At 37.0% G+C, this 26,781-nt stretch overlaps 1 protein-coding gene across 3 annotated transcripts in view; it reads left to right on the forward strand.

Annotated features, from left to right (window-relative positions):
• Window positions 1-26,781, forward strand: part of RANBP17 (RAN binding protein 17) — a 169,213-nt gene that overhangs the window by 116,034 nt on the left and 26,398 nt on the right. For all 3 annotated transcript variants that reach the window (XR_004754341.1, XM_035338439.1, XM_035338440.1), the window contains 5 exons: window positions 1,478-1,566; window positions 7,675-7,782; window positions 10,302-10,384; window positions 20,129-20,343; window positions 21,483-21,621. Coding sequence is in view for 2 of the 3 variants with exons in the window: in XM_035338439.1 (XP_035194330.1) it covers window positions 1,478-1,566; window positions 7,675-7,782; window positions 10,302-10,384; window positions 20,129-20,343; window positions 21,483-21,621 (634 nt within the window). In the remaining variant the exon portion in view is untranslated. The remainder of the gene's footprint in view (window positions 1-1,477; window positions 1,567-7,674; window positions 7,783-10,301; window positions 10,385-20,128; window positions 20,344-21,482; window positions 21,622-26,781) is intronic.

Here is a 26,781-nt window from a genome sequence, read left to right on the forward strand (position 1 = left end):
GAAAGACGTATAAAGTGTTGCTGCCTAGTTGTTTTCATTCTTGACGTTTTGGCAACTGTATCTGCTAAATATTTATTTTCTGCGTGGACAAAACAATGCACCAAGTATGAAAATACGATGAATATAAGGATAAAGTTACAATTTTGTGTCATATCTTCTCAGTATTGAACACTTCCTCTCTAGTGATTTCAGAGTTCCATTAAAGTTAATGAGAGTTGAGACCTCTGAGCATCTTGCAAGTTCAGGCCATTACAATGCACAACAGAAAGGAAACACAAATATTAAAATACTCCTAGCAACCTTACCAGCATTTCGTAGGGAACTCAATTTATCCTCAGATAAATCTACGTGTGTGCCATCCAAGTCAATTGAACTAATGTGTCTGTATATGAAAAGTAGAAATTAGCCCTTGTGTAAGATTACATTTAGCAGTTTAACAAGGCATCAGCCGTAATTTGCTTTTTATGTGACCATTTAGAATTAATATGTGAATCTTACCTTTTGCATTTCTCAGTGCTATAAATATTACAATATTATCATCAAGTGCTGCATTATTGAAAACTCTGTTTTTAAAAAGCAAGCTCCTTACTTTTTTGTTGCTATGCTTCTGTGATTTTTTTTTTACTAAGCTTTGCAGTGCTGTGGTCTTTCATAATGAAAAGCCCTAGAAACCCCACCTTGCAACACATGGATAAAATATATTAATACTAGTTCATTGTCAAAAAGAGAATAGTTGTTTAACTACATTTGAAAGTTGGTTTATATTGTGAAAATATTTTTTCATTCACTGGTATTCTTTTTAATGATTTCTATTAATTATCCTGAAAACAGCCCTTTAGTAGGGGCTAATTATCTACACAGTGTTGTCTGCTTTTGAGCTGAAAGGGTTCTGAAGCCACTATTCAGTCACTAAAGGGGGGAGAAAAAATCAGCTTGGAACTAACATTAATACAGATGGATGTTAGCTTGGTCTTCTGTAAACTAAAGACTTTTTGAAGAAACCTAACTTGGAAGATGACTTTAAAAAAAAAAAGTTAAAATAACAATACAATGAGAATCTCCGTGTAACCTTAATTGTAGCTTGTTATGAGTACCAATTAGTCTTATACCTCATTTAAAATATTACAAGCTTAAATTAGTGCTTTATTGTTATTGTTACTTTATATTAACGCAGGAAGCACTCTTAAACTTTAATACACTGTGTTCATATATTATGTTTTAATTTGCATTATTCATTAGTATAGGATATTGAATAATCAAAAGCATTTTCTAAGCATTTTGCTAGTGTTAGCACTATAAAACTTGTGGAAATCTTGTTTGTTGAAAGAATCTTTGTGCTTTTTATAAAAAAGGATTTGAGCGAGACATTTAAACTAATGAATCAAAATCAGATATGTGGTCATTATTGGCTGATTATTACTCCATCTGCTCTGTGCTAACGTGAAAATCAATTACTGTGTCTCTTTCCCACTGACAGCGTATGTTGATCGGGCTGGCAAGAGATCTTCGAGGGATTGCCTTTGCACTAAACACAAAGACCAGCTACACCATGCTGTTTGACTGGATGTATCCTTATTACACTATGACAATACCAGCTCTGTGCACAGAGGGATACCAGGCCCCTTGCATTAGTTTAATAGTATGGCACAGTGGGGAAGAGGAAACAAAGCTAAATGAACTAATGTGTAATCAGCTAAAATTACAGCACAATGGCAACCATGCAGTTAACTGGGAAGGACCACAGAGAGGTCACTTTTTTGTTATGTCACACTACTAATCTACAAAACATATCCAAGTGGTTTCTCTCCTTTCATAAATCCATAATGTTTTCATAAAGAGAAAGCAGTGTCTTTAACTCAAAACACAATGTACCTACATTTGGTTTAACATCAGAAGTGCTTAAAAAATACTATACAAGTGCTGTCTGGGGAGATTTCTCTCTCTGGTATGAATCATGTCTTTAATTTAGTCAGTTACTTTCTATTTATGTCAAATCTATTAATATCACAACACCTGCAGTCTTCTTGATCAGAAGAAAATGGACGTCTGAAAACAAAATCAAAATCTTTAGACTCTAGCTTTCTTCAATAAATAATGATAATACAGCTCTATTTGCTTTCAATATTGTATACATTTTTATGCCAAGAAATATGATAATACTCACGGGTATTTTCTTAATGCTTAGAGAAATGTTTTGTATTTTCATAAATACGGTAGCTGTAATTCTTTTTAGGCACACAGTCATATTAGTAACAAAATACTGCAATATGTAGTGAAGTAACTGAAATTACTGGTTTTACAATTTAGTTCTCAAAGCTGTGGAAGTGAATTATGCATTTGTTTGTTTTACGGACAGAAAAAAAAATCATGTTAAAGTATAATTGCATGTTTTATTAGAAATCAAGCTTTTAAAAATACTTGGAGTACATAATGAAAATCTGCTGTTCACTCATTTTGGGGGGAGTATAAAAGAGGAATGTGTTATCAGAAATTGTGGCTAGGAAGTTAGCCTGAGAGGACTTAAAGGCTGTCCAACAGAGCCTGGTAGGATCTGATAGATGTCCTTATGTGGTGGGTGGTAGAATTCTGATGACCACAGAATTCAGATAAGCCCTTTTTAAGAACTTCACAAGCCAGTGATGATTCTGTCCATGTGCAGGCTCTGCTTGCGTGACACATCTTGCAGAAAGAAAATCCAAAACAGAAGGCAGTAATCTTCATTTCCCTGAAAAATCAGTGGAAAGCATTACTTAATTTCGGTTTTAGAGGACTGGAGAAAAAAAAAAAATCTACCGAAGCCAGACTGTGAATTAGCATCTCATTTTCTAGTAGTCACCATCGGGGTGCATTTAACTTCATTAGTACTGTTTGTGCTTATGTTACCCTAAAACTTAATAATAGAACACAGACAATGTATAAAAGTAGATCAGTAATGCATCAATTTCATTTTTTTTACTTTGTTTTTCCTAGTACAGTATGAGTATCGTGCTATTCTGTGCAGAAGTACAAATCTCTAGCTGTAGAGGGAGGTATAAGAGAGACTTACCTCCTCTCCATCTGAAAAAAAAAAAAAAGATTCATATCATACATGGAGGAGTTTTTTTATGCAAGGATCTAGGATATGTAATCCTCAGGACTGTTTTCTGAGTGTTTATATATATATATATATATATTTTATTAATTCTATTTTATGAATTAAACTAATTTCAAAAAAATAAAAACAGCCTAAATTTTGGGGATTTCTTCAATCTGTATTAACAGAATAAAACACATCTTTGTGGCATTCAAAGCCCAGGCTTTCTCAGTTACCTTTCCCTTGCACAGGTTTAAAAATTCTTTCCCTCCCACCTTTGGCTGTAAACGGTAAATGCATGCTTCTGTTCAGTGGATTTCACCTCATTTGCCTTAGTCCAGCTTCATCCAAATATTGATCCAGAGAATTACAGCAGAATAAGCTGCTATTATCTCAGCTCTTATTTACTGTATATAAGGACAGAAAGGGAAATGGGAAGAGAAGGAATGGTCAGATGCTGATTTTATCATACTAAGTTTAAATGTCCGTTGATGAATATATTTCTTTTGTAGTTTCAAATATAGCATCAGAAAATTAAAAATTGGCTTTAATATACCAAGTACAAGCTGTCTTGCAAACAGATTTTATTCTGTAATATTTTAAGCCCTAGTCTTTCAGTATTAAAAACAGCAGATACAGAATATTAGCCAGAATAAATCTGTTTTTCTTGCATTTGTTGGGTAAATAAATAATACAGTTAGGCAAGGGATAAAAGCCTGGGCTTTTAATACCAGAAGATGATGATAATTCTGTACTGAAGACACGCAGAAATAATCGTTTGTAAATCACTGGCAGAAGGCAGCATCGATAAACTTTCCAAGTGATTGCAGGAGATACTTTGGATCTGATCCCTGTCCATAACTAAACAAATTACACTTAGTATTCTCTCAGGTGAGCGATTCTTCTCTCTTTTTTTTTTTTTTTTTTTTTTTTTTTCCCCGAGTGTTGTTTCCTAAGTGTTTAGGATTTAACTTTTGTCCAGTAGATGGCAAAAATGAGCAGAAATAATCTCTTTTAAGTCCTTTTGGTCTTGCAGAGAGCGGGGGAGGACAACAGCATTGTATGCTCTCTTTTGCCATTGTGATTGAGTTATTAGGATCGTGCTTTAGAGGTGAATCGTCAGGTATGCTGAAGCTGCACTAGATTGCCAAATAGGGCTGTTTTGTAGCAGGCTTGCTTATACTAATTGAGTTTCTCTAGCAAATCAGGCTCCTTGGAAAAAGGCCAAAGGCTTTTCATAATTGTATTGACAAGAAAATGAATATGATAAATGGTGTTCATTCAGCTGAGACAAGATTTATAGTTTTCCTCTGGCAAGGGATGAAGAGAAAATACTGATAATAATAGTAAAATTTGTTTTAAAGTTGCATTAGGTGATCTCTCAAAAGACTTCATTAAAATATTTCCAAATATTTTAAGCCGTTTTAGGTGTTAAGTATAGCATCTTCCCAAATAGTTCCAGTAATGCAAGATGAAGGAAAGCATCATACAAACAAGCAAACAAAAATAAGGGGGGGGAAAGGGATATGAAAGTCATTTATTCTTCCTGAAACATTGATATGTCAAGCTGTCAATGATGATTCCAGTACCATGGCTTTGGAAAGTTTATTTGCCTTTTGTAATCATAACATCTGGTCTCTGTAATTTGTAGGTCAGTCCTCAACATGCAGGTGTTCAGGCCTCAGAAAACCCCCATGCCAATTTGAGTAGAATCAAAGTCTGATTTTCTTAATGATACGTTTCATTCTGTTATTTACTTCAAGAGAGCCTGGATGAGATTTTGAATGTTTAATCTATTTTATTCCATACTAATGTGAGGCTGTAGTTTAAGGGTCCTGGGTCTTGCAGTCTGATAAGTCCATGGAGGTTCAGTTGTGAGTTGAGAGTAATATCCACTTTTTTGTTACTTTCATTTAGTGGTTCTTAAAGTTAGGTGATAACCCAAAGGCATTTTTTTCCTCTGTTCCTCCCAGTTGATTTTCAGTATTTAATGACTTATGTTGTTTGTAAAAGAAAAGAGTTGCAATAAGAAAATGGGTTGCAAGAATTAAATTACTAGGTTGGCTCAGACTTGCAGTCTGCTAGATAGCATGGGATGTATAGGCATGAGTGCATGCCATTGTTGAAATATTGTGCCTTTTTAATGAAGATCTCTGTATAGGGAGAGATCCCATAACCATTACCTTTATAGAATTCATCCATCCTGGAGATGCTTTATCTAGTGGATGGTCATTTAAAAGTTGCAATTGACCTTGATATTTGGATGTTTGAGCACATTCTTCTTCTGATGTGGATCACAAGAAAAAAAATCAAACTACCATTAATACTTATTTATCCAAATTGGTATGATATTTCTTAACAAAATAAAACCATGTGTAACAGTAAGATGGCTTGATCAAAAAGCTCTTCAAAAATAGAATCAGAAATACTAAGTTTGTATGTTTTAAGGGTTCAGAATTACAAACTTGAAAGAGCCCAACAAACAACTGTAGAGATGGATGTTTTCTTAAACACCTTACCAATGAGGTGAGGCTACCTGATCACTAATGTCTCTAATAGCTGCTACTGCCAGTTGTGTTGATTCAAAATTTAGCATCCTTTCTTCCCATTTGCCTTCTTTTCAGCTTGATCAGTAAAGCTGACTGGTCAGTTACATTCCTGAATTAGCCAGATCTCTTGAAGCTTGTGGTTGAAAACACTTATAAATAATGTTGTTTTCAAAGGTAATTTATCGTTTGTTTAGTTTCTTATATAGCAAATTGCTGAAGCCTTTCTGTTGACCTTTCTGTTCAAGTTATCAAACCTGACTACAACTTTAGTCTTTGCTTGACAGTGAACGTGGTCTTAATGCTCAAACTTCTGAATTAAGATAACAAATCATACTAGATATATTAGCAGCCTTTGATATGGCTGGCTTATATTTTGGCTGTGCATTTGGCTGTCAAGTTACTCTGTTCTCTCTGAAATCTGAAAAGACAATTGTTTTTTACCCCACAAAATTACATAATGGGGCTTTGCTGCATTCTACCAAGGAAGAAGTGTGTCTTTGGAGAATCAACAGCTCAGCTCTGTTCAGTTCTGTACTCTACATGAATCTGCTGTATTGTGAATATTTTGACCATCCTCTAGTTGAGAGCGAGCCCATTCGAAGTCCACCTCAGATAAAAATTGAACTGGCATTAGTAAATGTATAAAGGTATGAGGTGGCATGGGTCATCTGTGCCCTTTGGGGATATTTTAGGCAAATGAGACTTGAATTTAAATCCACGTATATTACAGAGTAACTCTCCATAGTATGTTTAGCTCTAGTTTGTCTAATTTAAAATGTAAAGAATTCCCTAAAGGAGAGAGAGACAAGGTCTGGAAGTGTATTTCGCATCAACCTTTTCCAATATATATAGTTTATGCCTACAGTGCCTCAAGCAGCTGGCAGCGAAAATGCACAAGTCTTTAGATGCCTCAGACAGACAGCAGTAGCCAGAATGCCTTCCATCTGTTAACACAGCACTGTCATTCATCAGTAGTGCCATGTGTGAGGACTTTGCCTTCACCAGAATAGCTGTATTGAACTGGGACATGACTGTCTGCATATCCTAGAAGCAAGTAAACCTTTACACATTTCAGACTTCTGTTTCACAATCCAGTGTTGAGTGCTTGGCCTGTATTCTACTTGGTAGGATTCACAGGAGTTGCCTTTATGCTCTGAATAGGCAGTAGCATTTTCCTAAGAATAGTCACTATTTCTAGTGCGGTCAGTTAAATAAAGCAGAATTATATGTGCTGAAACAAAGTTAAAAATGAAAAATAAATTTAATATTAAATAAAACCATTGACTATATTGGCTTGATCATATTTTAATAGCAAATTGCATAGTTAGAATCTCTTGGTTCAGTATCATAAAAACTGTTTAGTTCTTTGCCAGTCAAGCTGTGCTTCCTCACTTCGATTTACCAGTCTGCATTCTTATCCAAACCCTTTTTTCAGCATGTTGGGAAAACTAGGGGTCAGCTATGTATCACATCATCATATCAAATATTTTGATACAGGCAGTAACTCATAAGATTTTTTTAAGCTACATTGCAGAGTCTTCGAGACTTATTTTTTTCCTATATTGCATTCTTTCAAATCCTGCTTTAGAAGAACTGATATCTCTTGGGTACCAACGAGCAAACAGCCCTCCTGAAAGAGTTCTTAGAAATCTAACTCCTGGCCTCCCCCGCATAGTTTATCTGAATTCTTTAATACTCTGGAAACAAACTTCATGCAACAAAGCTATTCCCAACCAGTATATAGCAAATACAATACATAGGAGGTGCCACTGAAATTGTGGACCCCAGGACTTGCTGATGTGTAAATTTTTCTAGTTTTAAGTGCAATTAAATTCTGCCATTCATTAAAAGTCAACCTTATATCTATACTGGTAAGTTAGCTTCACGTGTACAAAATGCTTTCCTTTTCCTTTGTCACAGCTCTGGTAGTCTCCTTGTCAGAAGGAGCTGTCAGGGTCTGTGTCTGGCCCACCCATCAGACACCATAGTTTAAATTTAGGGGAAGTTTTGGAGGACATTGTTTTGTCAGTACAATCTTTAATTTTGGTGAAGATACCCTGCATACATTTCTGTTCTGCAAAGAGCTATTGAACTGTGGTACCAGGAACCAGCATGTACAACTCCTATCTTGAAGCTGATGGCAGAATTCATGCAAAACAGGTACGAATCACGTGAGAATCATGTAAGTGATGAATACTGCAATGGTATGCATTCTGCATCCTATCTGTGTTTTGCTGATCCTTATGATATCTGGCTTTGTCTTTAACACTGCTACTTTTGTATTTTGGAGCAAAGTTAATGAACAGAGCTCAGCTTTCAGTGTCAATGTATAGTTTTACCAACAAGAATGCGTGAGAGACTTCTGTGATTTTTATATTACAAGTTAGTGGAATTGTATGCTTAAACTAGAGAAAAAAAAAAAAAAAAAAAAAGCCAGTTAAACTCTGACTTTATAATTAAATATTTGAAAATAGTCTACTGTCAAGATTTACTGCAGGCTGAATTTTTGCCTTAAGCCAAGCACAAGTGTACATATGTACTTCTTAAACTGCAACTCCCTTTACAGTTTCTTTCCGTAGCTCAACTCTTCTAGCCAAAATAGAAAAGAATATTATCCAATACAGCAATATTTATAACTGACTTGTAGGTAACTTCTCCCAGGTCTAATTTCTTCTCCATGGGCTCGCTAACGAGACCTCAGAATGATTCTGGGAGGTGATGTCAATACTTTACGTTGCAGGTGTTAGAATGAAATTTTTGTTTTACCACAGTTAACAGAACAATTTATTTGGGGAAATTATCATTACACTCGGAAATATTTAGTGTATTGCCCAAAGGAAAAAAAAGACTTTGAAATGAAAAACTGATAGTTAATGTCTCTGCACTGGTTATCTTCATGACCAAAGTAATTAGAGTTTTCAGCAGAAAAGTATGTGTTCTCACCACTTTTCATTTTGCCTTGCAAATTGAACTCACAAAGAAAAAAAGTTGCAATATTTGAAGTTTGCAAAAATATTTAGTGTAATCTAGCGATAGGAAATCAGTGCTTTGTTCCGACCTGGCTCCCAGTCAAGCGCGAGTGTGTATGATGTACTCCTAATCCCTCAATGGCTACGCAGACCTTGAGGCAGAGCTCCCTGCTTCTCGTTTGTGTTGACTTGCTCGCTGTGACTTCCTCTTCGGTTTGTGTAGGTTCGTTATGTCTTCTGTCCCGGTCGTAGTATAATAAAGGCTGGAGAAGTTGAACCTAATTTTATTCATGATGCAACGCACAAGCAGTATGCTCTAATGGGGTTGCAACGCATTTCAAGGAGGAGATTGTTAAAACCTAAACACAGAACTCTAATAATAGTAAATGAAAGCAAAGAGGAACAGGAACAATAAATCTTATGCAAAAGATGGCTCTTCAAGCTACTTTCCATATTCATGTTATTCTTCTGCCTATTGGTATTCAGAAAATCTGCCTTGTTCCCTTTAGAAAACATCATCTGGGATGGAGTTCTCCCTGAGTTGTGTACTGCATTAGCTTTTACAGGTTAGAATGCATTATACAATATACTTCGACATGGTTAAAATATGTTACAGAGTATCAGATTGTGCATTATGCCACTCTGACATTGAGAAGATCACTGTTTTTGTTGTTTGTTTGTTTGTTTGTTTTTGCCTCTGCAAGCCATTATCATTTCGTGCATATGGAATACACAAATGTTTTATACAAGGCACGTTTAATTTATTTATAAACACCCAGATTTACTCCAGAATTTGCAGTGCAGGACCCTGCAGATACGGGCTCAGAAAAGAAAACAAGCAAACAAAAAAAAGGACTTTCAGGAATGAAAGATGCCTGCCCCTATCTCTGTGACAAGGGTTGTACAAGTACTACACATATCATCAAAAGTGAGGACTACCAAATAGGTCACCAGGGGATTTTCTGTTTTACGTCACTCAGTGATGTATCCTTTCCCTTTCAGTCTAAATAAACACTAAGGGTAAGTTTTCAAGTTACTCAGAAGCTTAAGATCTGTGTTTAAAATTAATTTTTAAGTACTTAATGGTTTTCATTTAGCCATAAACTAGAAGTTAGGCTTCTTTATCACAAAAAATAGAAAGATACAACAGGGACTTTGGCAAGAGCTCTGCTGTGTTTCCAGATTGGGAACAAAATGGTTCTTGTTGGCTTTGGCAAAGCATTTGCATCAGGGGAGACAACATGGTTCAGTCTTCTTCAGGTCTGAATGTTCATGGAAAGTGCTTATTGCAATTTACACTTGGAGAACTGTCTCATGATTGCCACGCATTTTATGTAGCAGAATAACCAGTGGGGTTTAGCTGATTTTAAAAACTAAACAGAAGCAAGGTGTACTTGGATCATGGAAAATCTGCAGCATTCTTCTGGACTGTATAAAGGCACAAGATACTCACCAGTCACTGCATAAGGAAATACACGTTGTCTGGTCACTATTTTTGGTTATTTTTATATATATATTTTATCACATGATGAGTTATCTAAATCTGTTGCCTAAGAAAGAGTGCACATCTTTGGACTAAAAGCTAGAAATAATTTATCAAGTAAGTGTACTTTGTAATCAACAAATATGTTTTGTTTTGTTTTAGGGAATGAATCCATTGCAGTTTTCTGCTTCAATGACCATCTGAATATTTTTGCTGTTATTTTTTAGATCACAACGTTTAAATTTTGATGTATCATCTCCAAATGGAATTCTTCTGTTCAGAGAAGCTAGTAAAATGATTTGTACATACGGTAGGTATTCATTAACATTTCCTCTGCAGTGTAATTCCTTGCCTGTCTTGTAATATAAAAACCCTGTCAGTTCATATTCCTGAGCACTGCTTGATTTTTGGAGTGTGTATCAGGACTGCAATTTAGTACAGCTGATATTAGCCCTCTGCAAGGTACAGGGTTTACGTGGCAGACCTTTGGAGCTCATTTACCTTCGTAGATCAGTGTCCATTCATGTAAAATTGTTGCTTCTATCACTTTAACTTGAACGCCTGTCTTTTAGCAGCTCTAACTGGATTTCAGCAAAGATACAAATACTCGTGAGGTGTTTGATCTGGGCTACTGATTGATAGGTGTGGGTTGATTTTATGTATTCAAATTATATTCCAGCAGTTCCAAAACATAATAGGACCATAACAGCTTTACCCTAGAGCGCTGTTAAAACTGTTCATAATAAGTTGCTTCATTTTACTGCTCCCACTCAAGTATTCAGTTGCAACAGGTCTTCAACATCAACTGTTTATATTAGACTCCAACTAACTTTGTAGCTTACAATCGCTTTTTAAATATTTTGAAAGGAACATTACCAAGTTTTTGTAGGTTTGTAGTTTCTGTAAAAAGGAATAGCTGTAAGTGTCCTGTTACTTTTAATGAACGAAAATTTATGCATTGAATTTGCTTTTACTGTGTTCAGGTTGCATTTTAGGTCTGGAAATTGTTTGTTGCATAGCTGCCTGTATATAAAAAAAAAAAAAAAAAAAAAAAAACATTCAAGTGTAGTTTTGCTTTTGATCTGTAGGGTATGGAAACAGTATATGCAGAATGCATAAAGCAAATACTTGTGACAGAAAAATTTACAACCATGTAGCTCTCTCTCCTTGCAAAATCATTTCTCTGTTTTCTTTTTCAAATATACCGTGGTGTTAGCCGGCACTAGTTTTTAAGATATGTTTTTTGGTTAATTTGTTAGGATGAATAATAAAAAAAATAAATCAGCTTTTCCTTATATGAGAAGATAAGAGGTAAAGTTTTAGAATTTACTATTAAACTTCTATTATCCATGTACTTAATTTGTACTTAATTGCTTTAAACTTCCTTTTAACGATATAAAAAATGTGGTTATGGTGGTGCTTCAAGCCTGCTTGTCTTACGGTACCTGATGCTTTTTTTCATTTTAATTTCCATCAGCCTTTACCATCCTTTCTGCCCTTCCGAGAAAGCTACTGTGTATCATTGGTCATCCATTTATCTCAGCTGTTGGCATCAAGTTTCTAATCCTTGCTTAGTCAGCAACAATGGTTGGTTTCAACCTGCTTCATTCCAAAGTAAGGTCTACAAAACACTTTCTTAATAAACCTTTAGCTTTCAGATGCAGCATTTATGGTGTGCATATGAAAATCATAAAATTCTCAGCCCTAAAGTAATAAAGAGCCCTAAAGTTCTTGCACATGCAGACCAGACAGCATCTTCTGGCTCATGCAAAAAGTTAATTAGGCATTGTAAAAGGAAATTTCAGGACAGTACAAATTTAAGGTGTAAATTAAGCAGTGGAGTCACAGGGTCTGTTGAAACCTGTCTCCCAACACCTGTTGCCTTCTTAGTTAAATGATGCTTATTGTGAAAAGTAGTTGAGGATGTGTGGCATCTATTTGGAGACGTGTGGCATAGAAAGAAATGAAACAATAAGAGCTTTCTCTCTCAATTTCCTTTCCTGTCCTCCGCAACTGTTTTGTTATGGAAAGATGTTTTACTCACAACATATTTAAGTAGCAAGAGGAAAAGTGTCCTCACCCCAAAATGAACATGAAAGAGCCCCCAGCGCAGTCAGCTGAATCAGCCTCTTAAAGCAGGGATTTCAAATAATCCAGCTGGCTCTGTGCTGGCACAGATGGGCAGCACTGTTCTGACCAGCACGGCTCAGCTGTGGGCCTTGTAATAAACTTCCTAGGTTAGCGCTATTTCAGATTGCTACAGCTATTTCTGAAGTGGTCGCTGGTTTACACTCAGGTTTTACTGACCACTGTAAGTATTTCACAGTTAGTCACCTTTGAATAACTGCTATTAACACTCCCAGCATTCATCACCATTTACCACCAGTTCATGAAATTACTGTTCCAGTGGATAGAATAGATGCAGCTCTTGGAGATGTGTTGCAAGGATTCATTAATTCACTTCTGTATGATCCTTTGAACATACAAATCCCTATAAAATACTGATATTCAGAGATTTTTCATTAATTTCAAATGCCTTTCTGAAAATCTTAAAACCTATGTTGTGCTTTAAAGGGAAACTTTAATCCATAATACTCTGGCTTTTTAAAATCTATATTTCTCTTCTAAGCATATGTAATCTTGGCAGACGTATGAGGAAGGATAAACAAGTAAACCAAGTGACAATCATAAAATTCAGTACGGTGTTCCTGAGCAGTATTTCCAGACCCACATTCAGAAAAGTGTGATTCTGCTGTACCATAAGTGCAAGTAACATAAAATTTTGAAAGCGATAGTTGAGATTCTCACATTCAGCATGATTTTATGGTGGAAGCATTAGTGAACAAGCAGAAGATGCACAGTAAATGTCAAGAGATGACAACAGAAAGTGTTTGCTATTTATCTTATCCTTATCAAGTCAGCCAAACCTCTTGTATGTGCCTGCAGGTCGTAGGGAGCTCCTCAAAGTTGATCAAAAAGACTTTTGAAATTCAGAGTAGATTTGATCGTAATCTGAACTACAGTAATTACCTTTTTTTAACTAAGAGAAGCACAGAGTAACTAGACGAGACGGGAAAAACCAGAGGCAAACATATTTCTTTCATCATACTGTCCTTGTGGAAAGCTCCTTCCTTCCTTTCCATCTCCCTTTCAGTTAATCCACTGTCATAGCAGGTTGCCACAAAGTCTGCCCAGCCTCCTCTTATCACTGGGAAGGTCTTTCCGTCACCTGGAGGCCTCTCTGTGTTAGCTCATCTTGGCAATCCCTGCCTGAACACCAGGCTTGTTACCTCTTTGCTCATTACCTCTCAGTTCTCCTGCTCACCTTGCCCTGGGTGGTGAGAGCTCCTCTCCTGTAGCTCAGCAACTCTCCAGGGTTAGATTTGGCCTCCAGAGGGTGATTCCTAGCCTGGTTGCTCTGCTTTTTTAAAAGAATCTGGTGTACAAACCATAAATGAAAATATGGTGTAATTGTACTGTGCTTCCGTGGGCCAGCAAAATTAAAGTTCATTTTAGAACTGGAATTTTTCTTCTTCCTCACTTCTGGTGGTGTACAGAAAGTGCTAGTAAAAGTATAGAATGATAGAATATCCCGAGTCAGAAGGGACCCACAAGGATCATCAAGTCCAACTCCTGGCTCCACACAGGTCTACCCAAAAATCAAAATTCAGGTCTATGACTGAGAGCATAGACCAAGATATTTAACAACTACATTCAGAAATTTCACTAGCACCAAACTAAACAAGAAGAAGCTTTCCAGTTATGGGTTAGGTATACTGGGAGTCTTCTTACAATGTAAACCTATAGACACACAAAAAGTTGGTATGAAATACATCCTGCCAACACTTGGACAAAGAATTAGTAACTGAAGTAGGGTGGCATCAGATGATTTTACTCACCATCAGAGCACAGTGCACTGGTGGATATTTTCGATTTTTTATAAGTCTGGAATACACTGATCAAAGCAGTTTTGGATAATGTAAATGTGGCCTTTTTAAGGTTATGAAAATCTAAAATTTATGTATGGATTTGTTCTGTTTAAACATGGGGTTGTTGTTTAAATTGAAATAACTTTCCTAAACAAACATCTTGTAGCATGTCACTTTCTGTCCATCTTAAATTTTGCCAAATTTTGCAATGTCTGTTTATGTACACCTGGCACCTCCATTTTCCTCATTTATCTTCTGTAAGATAGGTGCTTGGGCTGAAAATAAAGGGGAAAGGAACAGAACATAACTGTTTCTGGGGCGTACATGAATGTACGTGAGCATGGCTGCTGAAATCTATTTCTAATTCTCATCCAAAGCACACGCATTTTTTTCTCCTGTAGACGTGTACAATGAGCTCATTTTTGAATGGAGAGCAGAAAAAATCTAAAATGCCTATTTTAAAGATACACTAACCATTGTCAGTTGCCACTGAATAAACGTGTGAAATCTTTGTATTTCTGAAAATTAGCACCTCAGCAAGTGCTTCATTTTGCTTAACGGATCCGGCTCTGCGATGAGGGTAGTAGCAGCGTGTCCTGTCCTGATGATTTACCCAGCAATGATACAGAGCAGAAGACAATTCTAAGATGTCTTCACAAATGCTATATGTTCAAAAGATGTAAATCCTGGCATAAGATGCAAAAGGCACTTAGGTAGTCAATTAGCCTTGTTAGGGCTCTGCAGCTGCTTGGCAAAGGGTGTTGTGTGTTGTCCATTATAGCTACAGCCAGGCCGACTGAGTGATAGTGATTTAAAATAAACAACTGAGGGAAGGAAATTGAAAGGAGTAGGAAGAGTGTAGTCCACCATTCTTCATGCCCAATATATTTCACTTTTAATTCTGTATGTACAAGTCCCCTTACTATGTGTTTTTGAACTCCCAGTGGTATGGGAATGATGTTTCAGTACATCTTGGGACCATCTATTTTTGTTTTGTGGTTTCCTTACATTTTAGTAAACCTCTTGCCTTTCATTATAGGAGACCAACATAAAAATAATATTTTCAATATGCTGTTTTTATTTATCTACATTCTGTCATGATATACTTTGATGTAAGTTTTTAATTTTGCTTCAGCTTTCAGCTGTTGTAGCAGTTACTGCTCAAGGTCAGCAATGAGGTTAGCCACAGTAGCACAAAACAATTTCCTGTTCTCACAGCCCAGGTAGCATTTGGATGTGGATTAAATTTTACCACATTTTGCAGTAGCCAGACACGGTTATTTCTAATGAGCTTTAAATTGCTTCTAGAACATGTATTTCAGAACTTAGCGTGGTAATCCATTCAGTGCTAGCAACTTCATAAGGTTGCAGTTCTTCAAAATTTTGCTTAAACCGATCGGTGCTGTAGAACAGGTATTTTTAATCAGTAGATTTGCTTAAAAGTGAAGTGCTCACTGTACTCAGTGGCTGTTCCTCTGCAGTACTGGTTCCATAATATATTGCTCTTCATTACTGACTCAGATTTCATAATCTGTTTCTTTTGGCAAGTTTATCTTGGCACTATTCATGCTTGTTGTGCTGATTTGAGAGGTTTTATGCATGTTTTGTTGTTGTGGAAGCCTTAACAAATTAGTTTTTGAAGCTTGCTCTCATCTTTATGATTAATGTTTTCCTTTAGTTTTCTATGTGGCCATTTCTTTATACTGCCCTAGCATTCTGAATGGCTGGGAAGCATCCATTCAAAACCCATCTTTATGGGACAGTAATGAATAATAGTAAGTATGAAAGGGGAAAAGGCAAAACAACAACAATAACAACAACAAAAAATGCCTTTCCTCTATAAATATGGTAAGTTTTCACAACCTTTATTTAGTCTTACCAAAGTGTTGTGTTTTTTTTAACTTAATCCAATTCACACTTTAAAACGTTATTTAGTTGTATTATTACAAATACTGCTTATTGGACTGAATTCTAGAACAAACCCTGCTTAAATGGAACTCAGCCATAAGGAAATCATATCTGTATTATAGCTGCTACTGTAAAAGCAATTAAGCAAGAGAACTGAAAGGGAAGCTGCCTGTCCTGACATGCTCCCACATCTAGGAGGGAGTGAGGGAATGAGCTGTGCAAAGAGCTCTGGTGCATATTGCCTGTGGGATTCTGAGGCATGGTGATGTTATCTTCGGTCAGAGCATCCCAAGATGTTGTTTTAGCTGCCTTTGTATTCCTTCTATGCATGCACTCCCTTTTTCATACAGCTCCTTTGTTTATTTGCTGAGGATTCTTTCAGTAACGTGTAAATTAGCAGCCAAATTCAAACCTTTATTTCCTATCTGCCAGTTTTACCCAATATCTTTAAAAATCCTTTTCTTATTCCTGCAAGAATTTAGTATCACCTCAGAGGGTGAAATAGTTTACAGTTCTTTGTCAGTGACATATTGCTGTCAAGTGCAGGGCAAAAGGTTAAATTAGAAGAGATTCTTAAAAATTCTGAAAGTTGGGTTATTTTTAAGACTCTGCAAGATTCAATTTCTCCTACATAAAAATAATTTGGTGTAATTTGGATTTATTTGGTTTTTAATACTGAGTCATAACACTGAAACTTCACTGATTAGTCTCTGCAGAGATCTGCGTTTTGACAAGTGCCATGAATTTAAAATACAATTTTAAAGTTCTGCATATCAAAGGTCATTTTTATGTTGATTTAGTTTCTTTAAATTGTTTCTTTTAACAATAGGAGTTTATAACATTGTATTCCAGTCCTCCACTACAAGGATTATAAATGTAAACTTATCCTCAGTAGCTGAGTTGTTGTTCTTGACCTGATTCCAAGTACCTCCGTAAATTAGTTTATGTTCAGTAGTGTCTGTGGTGCATGAAAATATTCCCCTGAAGCTCCTGCTAAATGTTACAAGTAGACCATTCTTCCTTTTTATCTGGTCAGGCATAGCACTGTACCTCATATTTTTTTCAATAACTAATGCTAAAACACTCGTCTTTGTTGCAGCACAGTATCCATTGACTCCCAGGCTGATGGCTTGGGGCACTGGTAACAGGGACCACGAGGTCTTTCACCTCTGCTGCTAATTTGAAACCAGCTCTTCCTACTCTTAGGCCCTTTTAAAATCAGTCCATGAACACAGAACAGTTCTCTGTGGACTCTGTCCACTTGCACAAAACAGCTTTTAATCTTGGACTAGTCGCAAATTCTTCTCGGTGTTTTCATTAGAGGGGATGGGCACTGAATTCCTCCCTGCCATGGCTCCCCAGGGTGAGGCAGTGTGAGGGGCTGGGGTTTGTGCCTTCCTAAATTGAATGTGTTATGCTGAGAAATGGATTTAAGATTATAATTATAAGGTGATTTTTTTCTGGTCAAGTAATAAAAACGCTAGAAGATCAGCAGTAAGAGTGTAATTCCTAGAATTCATGTTCCCAGGCTAAGGGATTCCTAGTTTTTTTCAACTTATCATTCCATTTTTTCCATTGGCTTCCAATTAATTTCCATATTAAGTACATAATTGCCTTGTTGACAACTACTAAGCTCTTTCCATCTGTTGTTGCATATTACACTGAGCACTTGAAGGAGCTGTGATTTCATGGTGTCGTGCTTGGAGAGCACAGCTATTAACTCTGGGCTGGTACCTTCTTGGATGGAGAACTGCACTTCAGGGGTACTAAAGTAAAGCTTTTCAACAGAAGGTTTAATAGTGGAGAAAACCAGATAAGGTAGCTTACAGCATGCTTACTTTTTTGACTTTTGTCACAATAATTGTACTCTATTTATATATAGTGCCTTTCAAAAATAGTGTGTACCTTTCCACTTCATCTCACAGGCTGATTGATTCATTGGTTGATTTTATAGAATCTGAAGTTCACTGATATTCTCAGTAACTAGACTGGGTCGTGTCAAAACGAGTAATACTAATTATGATGACCTGGCTGGGATATCTTAAACTGGGCACTTGTAGGAAGCTAAATGGATTTTATTTTCATTTTATTTAAGTGTAATCAGTAATGTAAAGTATTACAATAAGTGAATATTCAAGTACACTAAAAGACATTCTTCTTTCCTGCTGTGTCTTATTTTTCAAAAGGGATCATTTGGATACATGTCATTTGTAATTTAACAGAGATTTAACACCATCTGGAAGGAATTTCTATCTGGTAGCAGTCACTGGAATTGCAGCTTCGTCCTCACTTGCATCATTAGATGTAGAGCTTAGGGATATGGTTTAGTGGAGGACTTGTTAGTGTTAGGTCAGAGGTTGGACTCGGTGATCTTGGAGGTCTCTTCCAACCTAGACTATTCTGTGATTCTGTGATATTCATGTCTGTAACTTTCAGGGTAGTAGAGATGCTTATATATGACCATTTAAAGTATCAAAAACAGTCTGTATTTTCATGCATAAATATTGTTTTTAAATTGAGGCCTCAATTTTGATTGCAAGTGACCATCTTGCCTAGTAAAATATTTGATTCTTCTCCTACCTTCTCCTGGCATAATTCTGTGATGCCATTCCTACTTCTTCAACACCCCAGCTACTACTTCAAAGTAATCCCCAATTGTACTCCCACTCTTTTAAGTCTGCTCTTCCTTCACAACCTGATGGATAAAATGCTTTGTACTTGCTGAAGTGGTGAAGAACATTAATGTTTTAAACGGTATCATGTTACCTTCCCTTCCTATTTGCATGAACAATAGCAAACACGTGATGCTTTGATGTGCTGTGTTTAGAAACAAGGTTTCTCCCCTCATTTTTCTAATTATATGAGGTAAATTTCCAGTTGGCACTAATCAATAATATTAAGGAAAATAATTAAAACAAGGCAGGTAAGTGGAGGTGAAAATCCACTCCATAGATGGGTATCTATGGGGAGAGGCAGTTAAGTATCAAGCCTTAGTATGTATTAACAATGCTATGCAACCTGAGATGTGCGTCGTGTGATGTCAGACAAGTTTTCAGGGCTGTATTTGATTTGCCTACGACAGAAGCAAAACTGAGTCACCACAAATACCTCCCTCATCTGGAAATGTTGGAATGCTGAACAATTAATGGTGCAGGTCACCTGTGTGCTCCTTCGTTCTGAGGTGTCCTAATAGCCGTGACAGCTAGGTCAGATGCTGAAAGCAGGTGAGTTGAGCATCTGATCTGCAGAGTTGTGTGCATTCATTTGTAGGAATGCTTTTAAAAATGCAAGGTTTTGTGTTATTTTCATCTGGTTAAAATTAACAAGAATCATCTCCTGTTGAGTAGTAACAGTGAAGACCAGGTTGGGTTTTTTTGCCTGCCAGGCATGTCAAGGTTAACATCAGATGGGGTCAACCTAGCAAGACTATTTAATGATAGAACTGAAACAATCTTTGCTGTGTTCATTCTACTATTGCAGCTCTGTTTTTCCTAGTGTTTTTTTAAAAAAAAAAAAAAAATACATTTTTGTCATGAAGACAACCTAACTCTAGGGTGCTGTGAAGATAAGTATTAAATTATTACAAGATCCTTTAAAAAAACTTGATAATGAGGCCTTGTACAGAGGATTGCGGTGGGATCTGCTGCGCTGCTGCAGAGTGGATCCAAAAGTCACTATCGCCTGGTAATAGCAACAGCAAATATTTACAGTTAGCTGTTATTTTTACAGTATAAACATGGATTTTAATTAAAAAATCATTCCCATCTGTGACTGGTAAAATAGAGGCTTTTGTAATGGACATATTTGTTTTCTGAGGGATATATTTAGTGTGTGTATACATCAGCAACTATCCCAAGAGACCATCATGCTAATGGATCAAAACCAAGCTTTGCTGCAGCATGGGAAACTATAAAACCATGTGTTGCAACTCTGTTCAGATTAAGGAATTCATGCTGATAGACTCAGTCACGGTCTGGATGTAAATCAATGATGGCAATTCCACGGCTTATATTTTAATTTTTGCATACTAATTCCTTGGTGGCTTTTAAGCTCTAGTCACGCTTATTTAAGAGATCTTTTATGCCAAATGAAGAAAACAATATACTTCTGAATAGTAATGAAAATAAAGACAAAAAATGAGTTTATATAGTGCCATCAAAATATTTTATATTTGCAGCTGCTTATTTAAGTTTCTCTCTTTCTTTTTATGAAAACAGGTAATCAGATCCTCTCTCTTGGGACTTTGTCAAAAGATCAGGTTTATCCGTTGAAACTCAAGGGTATTTCCATCTGTTACTCTGCACTCAAATCTGCCTTATGTGGAAATTATGTCAGCTTTGGCGTCTTCAAGTTGTACGGGGACAACCACTTTGACAATGTACTTCAGGCCTTTGTCAAAATGCTGCTTTCAGTATCCCACAGTGACTTGCTAGTAAGCAATTACTCATCTTGGGAGTCTTTACGTAAAATATGAAATAACACCACCACAGGCTTTGTATTGTTATAATGAGACAGAGGGATCTAGAACAGCTCAAATGCAGTTTTCAGTTCAATTACTTGGATCTGTTTATATAGCGACATCCAAAATACAGGTGTGATAGAACTGCCGTATAAAATTGGAGCTTTTCCAGAATTTTCGTTAAGCTTTTATTGAAAAAAGAGAAATGTAAAATTTTGTTTCTTTCTATACTTCAAAACCTATTTAGGTTGCCTGCGTGCATTGCAACACGTCCTCACGTATTCAGCCGCTCTGCAATTAGTTTCAATCTGTAAATTGTCACTATGTATTTTCCATAGAATTTAAAACTTTAAAGTACACCATGTTCCCACATCTCTGTGGGAAGACAGCAGATCTTGTGCAATATCAGCCTTAATTTGAATTGAGGCATGTTTGTTCAGAACTGTCATTTTCCTGCAGGAAGGGACAAATTCTGGATAGTTAATACCCAAACTTGTGCCTGTCACATAAAAGTCCTTAGAACTGGAAAAGTTTCTCTCAGTGAAAACCAATTTTTTGGTTGTATAGTAAAGACTACATATTTGGCACATTTCTAGCCATCCAAAAATACATGCTTTTAAATAAGTTCCCTAAGAGGAAGTTATCTAATTGTGCCAGTCAGGCAAGTGCCTTTTCCTGTGCAAAGCCTATTACAGGAAATAATTTAAGCACAAAATGTGCATCTCTTAGATGATCTGGGGAAATCTGTGATAAACCTCGGTAAGATTCCCTGCAGAAAGTAAGGTACAGGCACCAATCCTGTCTAACTGACCGTCTAAACAGGATGTTACGCTACTTTTACTAGACTGAATGCTGTGTAGAGTGTCAAAGTATGACAGTATTATCCAGAACTTGTTTTACACTAATAGAGTTTATATCCTATGGTAAAGCTGAAAAGTTAAAAACTACCAGAGACAAGAAAACATCTTGTTTCTCTAAATGTTCTGATTTAACGGATAAATTAGAATTTATCACATCATAAAAATACGATCATCTTGTGTCATCTGTTAATATCATTAACATTAGTTAATCATCATATCCATATCAATGTATATCTTTTTTTCCCCCCCCAGCAATATCGAAAACTAAGCCAGTCTTATTACCCACTTTTGGAATGTGTGACCCAGGATCACATGAGTTTCATTACCAGCTTAGAGCCTCGTGTCCTAATCTATATCCTTACTTCAATATCTGAAGGACTTACTGCAATAGGTAAGCGTTGCTTGCATACAGCTGAAGAAGGAATTGAAGGAATATGTAGTTGGAGTTTATTTGTAATTGTTAAAGTAAATGGGGAGATTTTCAAAGAAGCTCAGACCTTACTAGGACACTCATTCATACCTTAAAAAATTAAAATCAAGTGACAGTGGAAGATGCTAGGTTTTGAACATCTTAAGTCTCTTCAGTTAAGGGAGCTAAGTTCTTTTGAACATCTAACCTGTAGGTTTGTGCAGGTGGTATTTTAAAATGATATTTTCTTACAAACCAGAACAAGTAAAATTATTCATTTGCCTCCATTAGAATTGTACTGGAAATTCATGCATTTGTTCCTCAGAAGTAAAATATATTAGTACGTCTACAGGAATCTGCCAGGTTTTTTCTTTGCTCTACATAGCTGTTGTATACATGCTTATTCTACACAGCTGTGATATGATTGGAGAAATTTCAGGATGCCTTTAAGTAGAAAAAATAAACTAGATTTTTAATTATTCAGTACTTCCTAAATGCAATTCAGAGTGGAATCAGTGTAACGGAAGCATACCTGGAGTAACAATAAAAATGCAGCACTTTGATTGCAGTTCATTTTATTCTCTTGCACCATTTAGTATACAATTTTTAACCAGATGACTGTTTAAACATTTGGGGGGTTGATGGGTTTTCTTTTTTGATAGCTTAAATTCATTTGGAATATGGAAGAGGAGACTGGGCATGTGGGAGAAAAAAAAAATAAAACATGCAGTTATATCCTGATGACCTTGGAATACCGTGCAGTTATATGGTTTTCAACTGAGAAGCTGTTTAAAACCCTACAGTAGTATGTATTGATTAGGGAGGTTATTAAGGAAAAAAAACAGGAATGTATAACATTAGTGTGTATGGATGTTATTCCATAATAGCTGGTGTTTCTCATTACTGCCAAGTGTCAGTCAAGCCCCACAGGAATGCATGAATGCACCAAGGTTCGCAAAGCATTTGCTATGTTAAACACATTCAGCAGTTTTTGCTGCAAGACGGAAACCGCTCTTAGAAAGAAAATGGGTAGTAAATAGCTAAGCAACAGTAGTAAAGTAGTATTCAGGTCACTTTATTATATAATGCTGAAATCCATCTTCTCCCAGATATTTTGAGTGCTTTGTCACCTGTAATGATGGTACAGCAGTTTCTGCCTATCGGCTGGCTCTGCTGCGAGCCTACCTGTTGATTGTTTGCAAATGGATATGTTGTACTCAATGCTTGCTTGACTGACAGCTACTAGTTTAGTAAGCTCTGTTCCTGATCTCTGGTATTATTCCACATCACATCTCTTCCATTTGAGGTATTGAATATATTCATTTTAATAATTCACTAGCATACCAAGTTTACTTTAACCATCTCTTTGAAACCCAATTTGAATTCATGTAAAAGAGAGAGAAGAAAATTTAAAAGCTATATAAGCTGCAGCTTTCATGTGTTATGTTTATTTTCCCATCTCAAAAAGTGTTGAGGAGGAGTAAGAAAAGTGTGTATTTCCAATTGTAGTTTACAAGTCTTGTGTTTTCGGTATCTGGGAGTTGTGTCATGAGGAATTACTAACTTTTAGGAAAGAAAATGTTTTCTTGGGAGACTTCTATTTGGTGAAATTCCTGATTTTCTAATTAGAAGAATATCAACAAAAGAATAACTCCCTTTTTTCACTTTTTATAAACTATACACTTGCTTAGTCAATAAGATTTTTTCATCTTAAGTACCTAAAAACAAGTGCAAATGTACAAGACCAAAATACAGTGTTAGGATACAAAATACAGTTAGGATTTTTAACTTCCCTGACAGCTTGATGTAGTCCATCAAAAGCTATTATGCTTAGTTTATCCTTTTTTTCTACATTTAGTCTGATTCCTCCAAAGTCATTTTTGAGTCTTTGAGACTTGCAGGATCTGTCTAAGACCAGGCCGTTTCCATATTGCCCAGAGAGGATGTGGAATCTCCATCCTTGAAAATATTCCAAGATAATAAGCAGGGCCCTGAGCAACCTGTGTGACGTTGACACTGTTTTGAACAGGAGCTTGGACTGGAGGGTTGGTTCTGTTTGGTTTCTGCCACCACCTGTAGGATTCCATTGGTATTTTCCCTAGATTTTCTACTTTCATTCTCTAGCTTTCTAAAATATTTTTTTCTGTCTAAATGCCTATGCAGCCCTTAATCTCTGTGAACATTTATTGCACATTAGAAATAATAAGTACTTACCGTAGTTAGTCAACTAGAAAATACTTTTTATTTTTTTTACTTCTTATGTTGAAGTGATAGTGATAATTTTTCCTCAATACCACATTTCTTAATTCTGCAGATATCAAAAAATGATATTGATGTAGGTCTTTATATTCCTCATTTATGTTCTTGAAATTTTATTTATGTATTGAATAATTTTTCACACTCTTATAATGCCATGTCCAGATGAACTACTTTTTGCTGAGTTTGTAGCTCTTAACTTACAGGTCTTTTTTAATCATCTCCGGAGTTCATTACCTCTCAGTGCAATTTCTTAAACTGGTTCTTCTAAATCTTTTATCTCTTCTACGGCTTTGGTATTTGGGCATTACCAATTGTCAGGCAGTGAAATAAAAATTTGTTTCTTCTGTGTTAGTTGGTCACATGCATCCTTCTGCCCTTAGTAAATGGGTAAGTATACCCAAGTGTTGCCTCTTTCACTGAATTACATCAGTGCCACAAGAACACTGTGAGAATAATAGGGCTTAGGGCTGTGAACCATCTGAGGGGGAATTGTGTTTTAAATTAATTAGAACATATAAGTAATCATAGAATATTCTGAGTTGGAAGGGACCCATAAGGATCATCAAGTCCAACTCCTTGCACCGCGCAGGTCTACCCAGAAGTTCAGACCATGTGACTTAGTGCACAGTCCAAACGTTTCTTAAATTCAGACAGGCTTGGTGCAGTGACTGCTTCCCGGGGGAGCCTGTTCCAGTGCGCAATCACCCTCTTAGTAAAAAAATCTCCTCCTGATATCTAGTCTGAACTTCCCCTGCCTGAGCTTCACCCCGTTCCCACAGGTCCTATCACTGGTGTTTATGGAGAATAGGTCACCCGCCTCTCCACTCCCCCTCACGAGGAAGTTGTAGACCGCGATGAGGTCCCCCCTCAGCCTCCTCTTCTCCAGGCTGAACAGGCCCAGTGACCTCAGCCACTCTTCATACGTCATCCCCATCCCCTCCAGGCCCTTCACCATCTTCGTCGCCCTCCTCTGGATGCTCTCCAACAGTGTCACATCCTTTTTGTACTGCGGTGCCCAGAACTGCACACAGTGCTCGAGGTGAGGCCGCACCAGCACAGAGCAGAGCGGGACGATCACTTCACTTGCCCTACTAGCGATGCCGTGCTTGATGCACCCCAGGCTATGGCCCTCCTGGCTGCCAGGGCACACTGCTGGCTCATATTCAACTTGCTGTCAACCACAACCCCCAGATCCCTCTCTGTGGGGCTGCTCTCCAGCATCTCATCGCCCAGTCTGTATGTATGGCCAGGGTTGCTTCATCCCAGGTGCAGGACCTGGCACTTGCTCTTGTTAAACTTCATGCGGTTGGTGATCGCCCAGCTCTCCAACCTGTCCAGATCTCTCTGCAAATTTTCAGAAATGTTTATAAAAATGAAATTGCTGTTTTTTTATTTTAAAAATTAAATACTGGAAGATCACTTCTGTTTGACAGAAAAAAAAAAAAAAAAAAAAAAAGCATTTGTATTTTCTCTATTCCCTTCACTTGTGTGAAACGTTTAAGATTTTCATTGTTGTCAGCTGTAGGATAAACATTCCCCAAATCCTTATTTCTTAGGAGTGTTCATTCTGAGTAAATACCTTGCTTGATTCCACACTTTATAAATACCATGGAAGAATATGTATTCCTTTGGAAGCCCCTAGCTGTAAATCAGCTGTAATGGAAGCCCTCATCTAAGCTTTTATTGTGAGGATAAACACTCCAATAGTTCTCTTCTAAAGTGTTTACCTGGCTTTTTCACAGCTGACTCAGTGGATCAGAGCCTTTTAATGTAGTCTGCCTGGCATGTTGTCACTAATCTCTGCAAAGCTTTTCTAATTCTCGTATGATTAATAGTGTACTATGCTATTCATTGAGGAAAAAGTAAAACATTTTTTCTGTCTTGCTGCCTAATTTAGATGTTAAATTGCTAAATCGTTTTACTTTCTAGGTTTAGTCTCAAAGGCAAATAATGCTGGTATTGAACTGTAAGCGATTGATGGACAGGGAAAATACCACTTAACTCCCTCTCCTTACCTTTATGTGGAAAACAAAACAAAATCTTTTAATTTGCAGAGATTCAGGAAGGTCATTGAACCATTCAGAAATAATTCCCCTTCAGCATGCTGTTGTCATATTGTTTAGACCAAAAGTTGTTTGGTTTCTTTGTTGGCTTTTTCGTAATAATGTAACTCGTTCTAACATACAAGCTCTGCTGCCACTTATTTGAGCTAATGGCTAATTGGAATTACATACGTAATGCGAAAACATGGAGATGGGAAAAAAAAGTTCAGGTACAGTCAGCACTAAACACATTAAATGAATGCATGCTGGCAAAGAAGAAATGAAAGTATTAAAAGAGGCAGCTGAATGTGATGGTGACTGGCACCAGGGTTGTCGCCCTTGTCCCCTCCCCACCACCAGCTATCCAGCCCTGGGAGCTCAGTTTTGCTGGGCAGAGCTGCGGACCTGCTGCTGGATTCCTACTGCTGGATCCCTGCTGCCCACCCGGAGCTGCTCCTGGCTTCTGCCGCAGCCACGGCCTGCTTGCTTCACAGTCCAGATGATTAGTTCACAGGTGGTGGAGCTGAGCTAACCAGAAATGAGAAGTGTGGTTTGACTGCATTTTTCGTGATTATCCCAAGCTTTTACCTCCGTGTCTTTTATTATTCTATCTTATGTCTTCTCCATCCATTTCTTCTGTTCACAGCCCAGAAATGGTAGCTCCTTGTTGCACTTGTTTGTTCTATTTATTTGGTTGCCTGACTTGTCTCACTAAGATTTAGTGAGCATGCTAGCCTGCTCCAGCACGAGGTTCCTCATGCCCAGAAGAGTCATTCAAGGGAGTTTGCTTGACGCTCCCTGTCTGTTATATCCTTGCAATCAAAAGGAAAAATGAGCATAG

This window comes from Oxyura jamaicensis, chromosome 13 (assembly GCF_011077185.1).
Source record: "Oxyura jamaicensis isolate SHBP4307 breed ruddy duck chromosome 13, BPBGC_Ojam_1.0, whole genome shotgun sequence".
Classification (NCBI taxonomy): Eukaryota; Metazoa; Chordata; class Aves; order Anseriformes; family Anatidae; genus Oxyura; species Oxyura jamaicensis.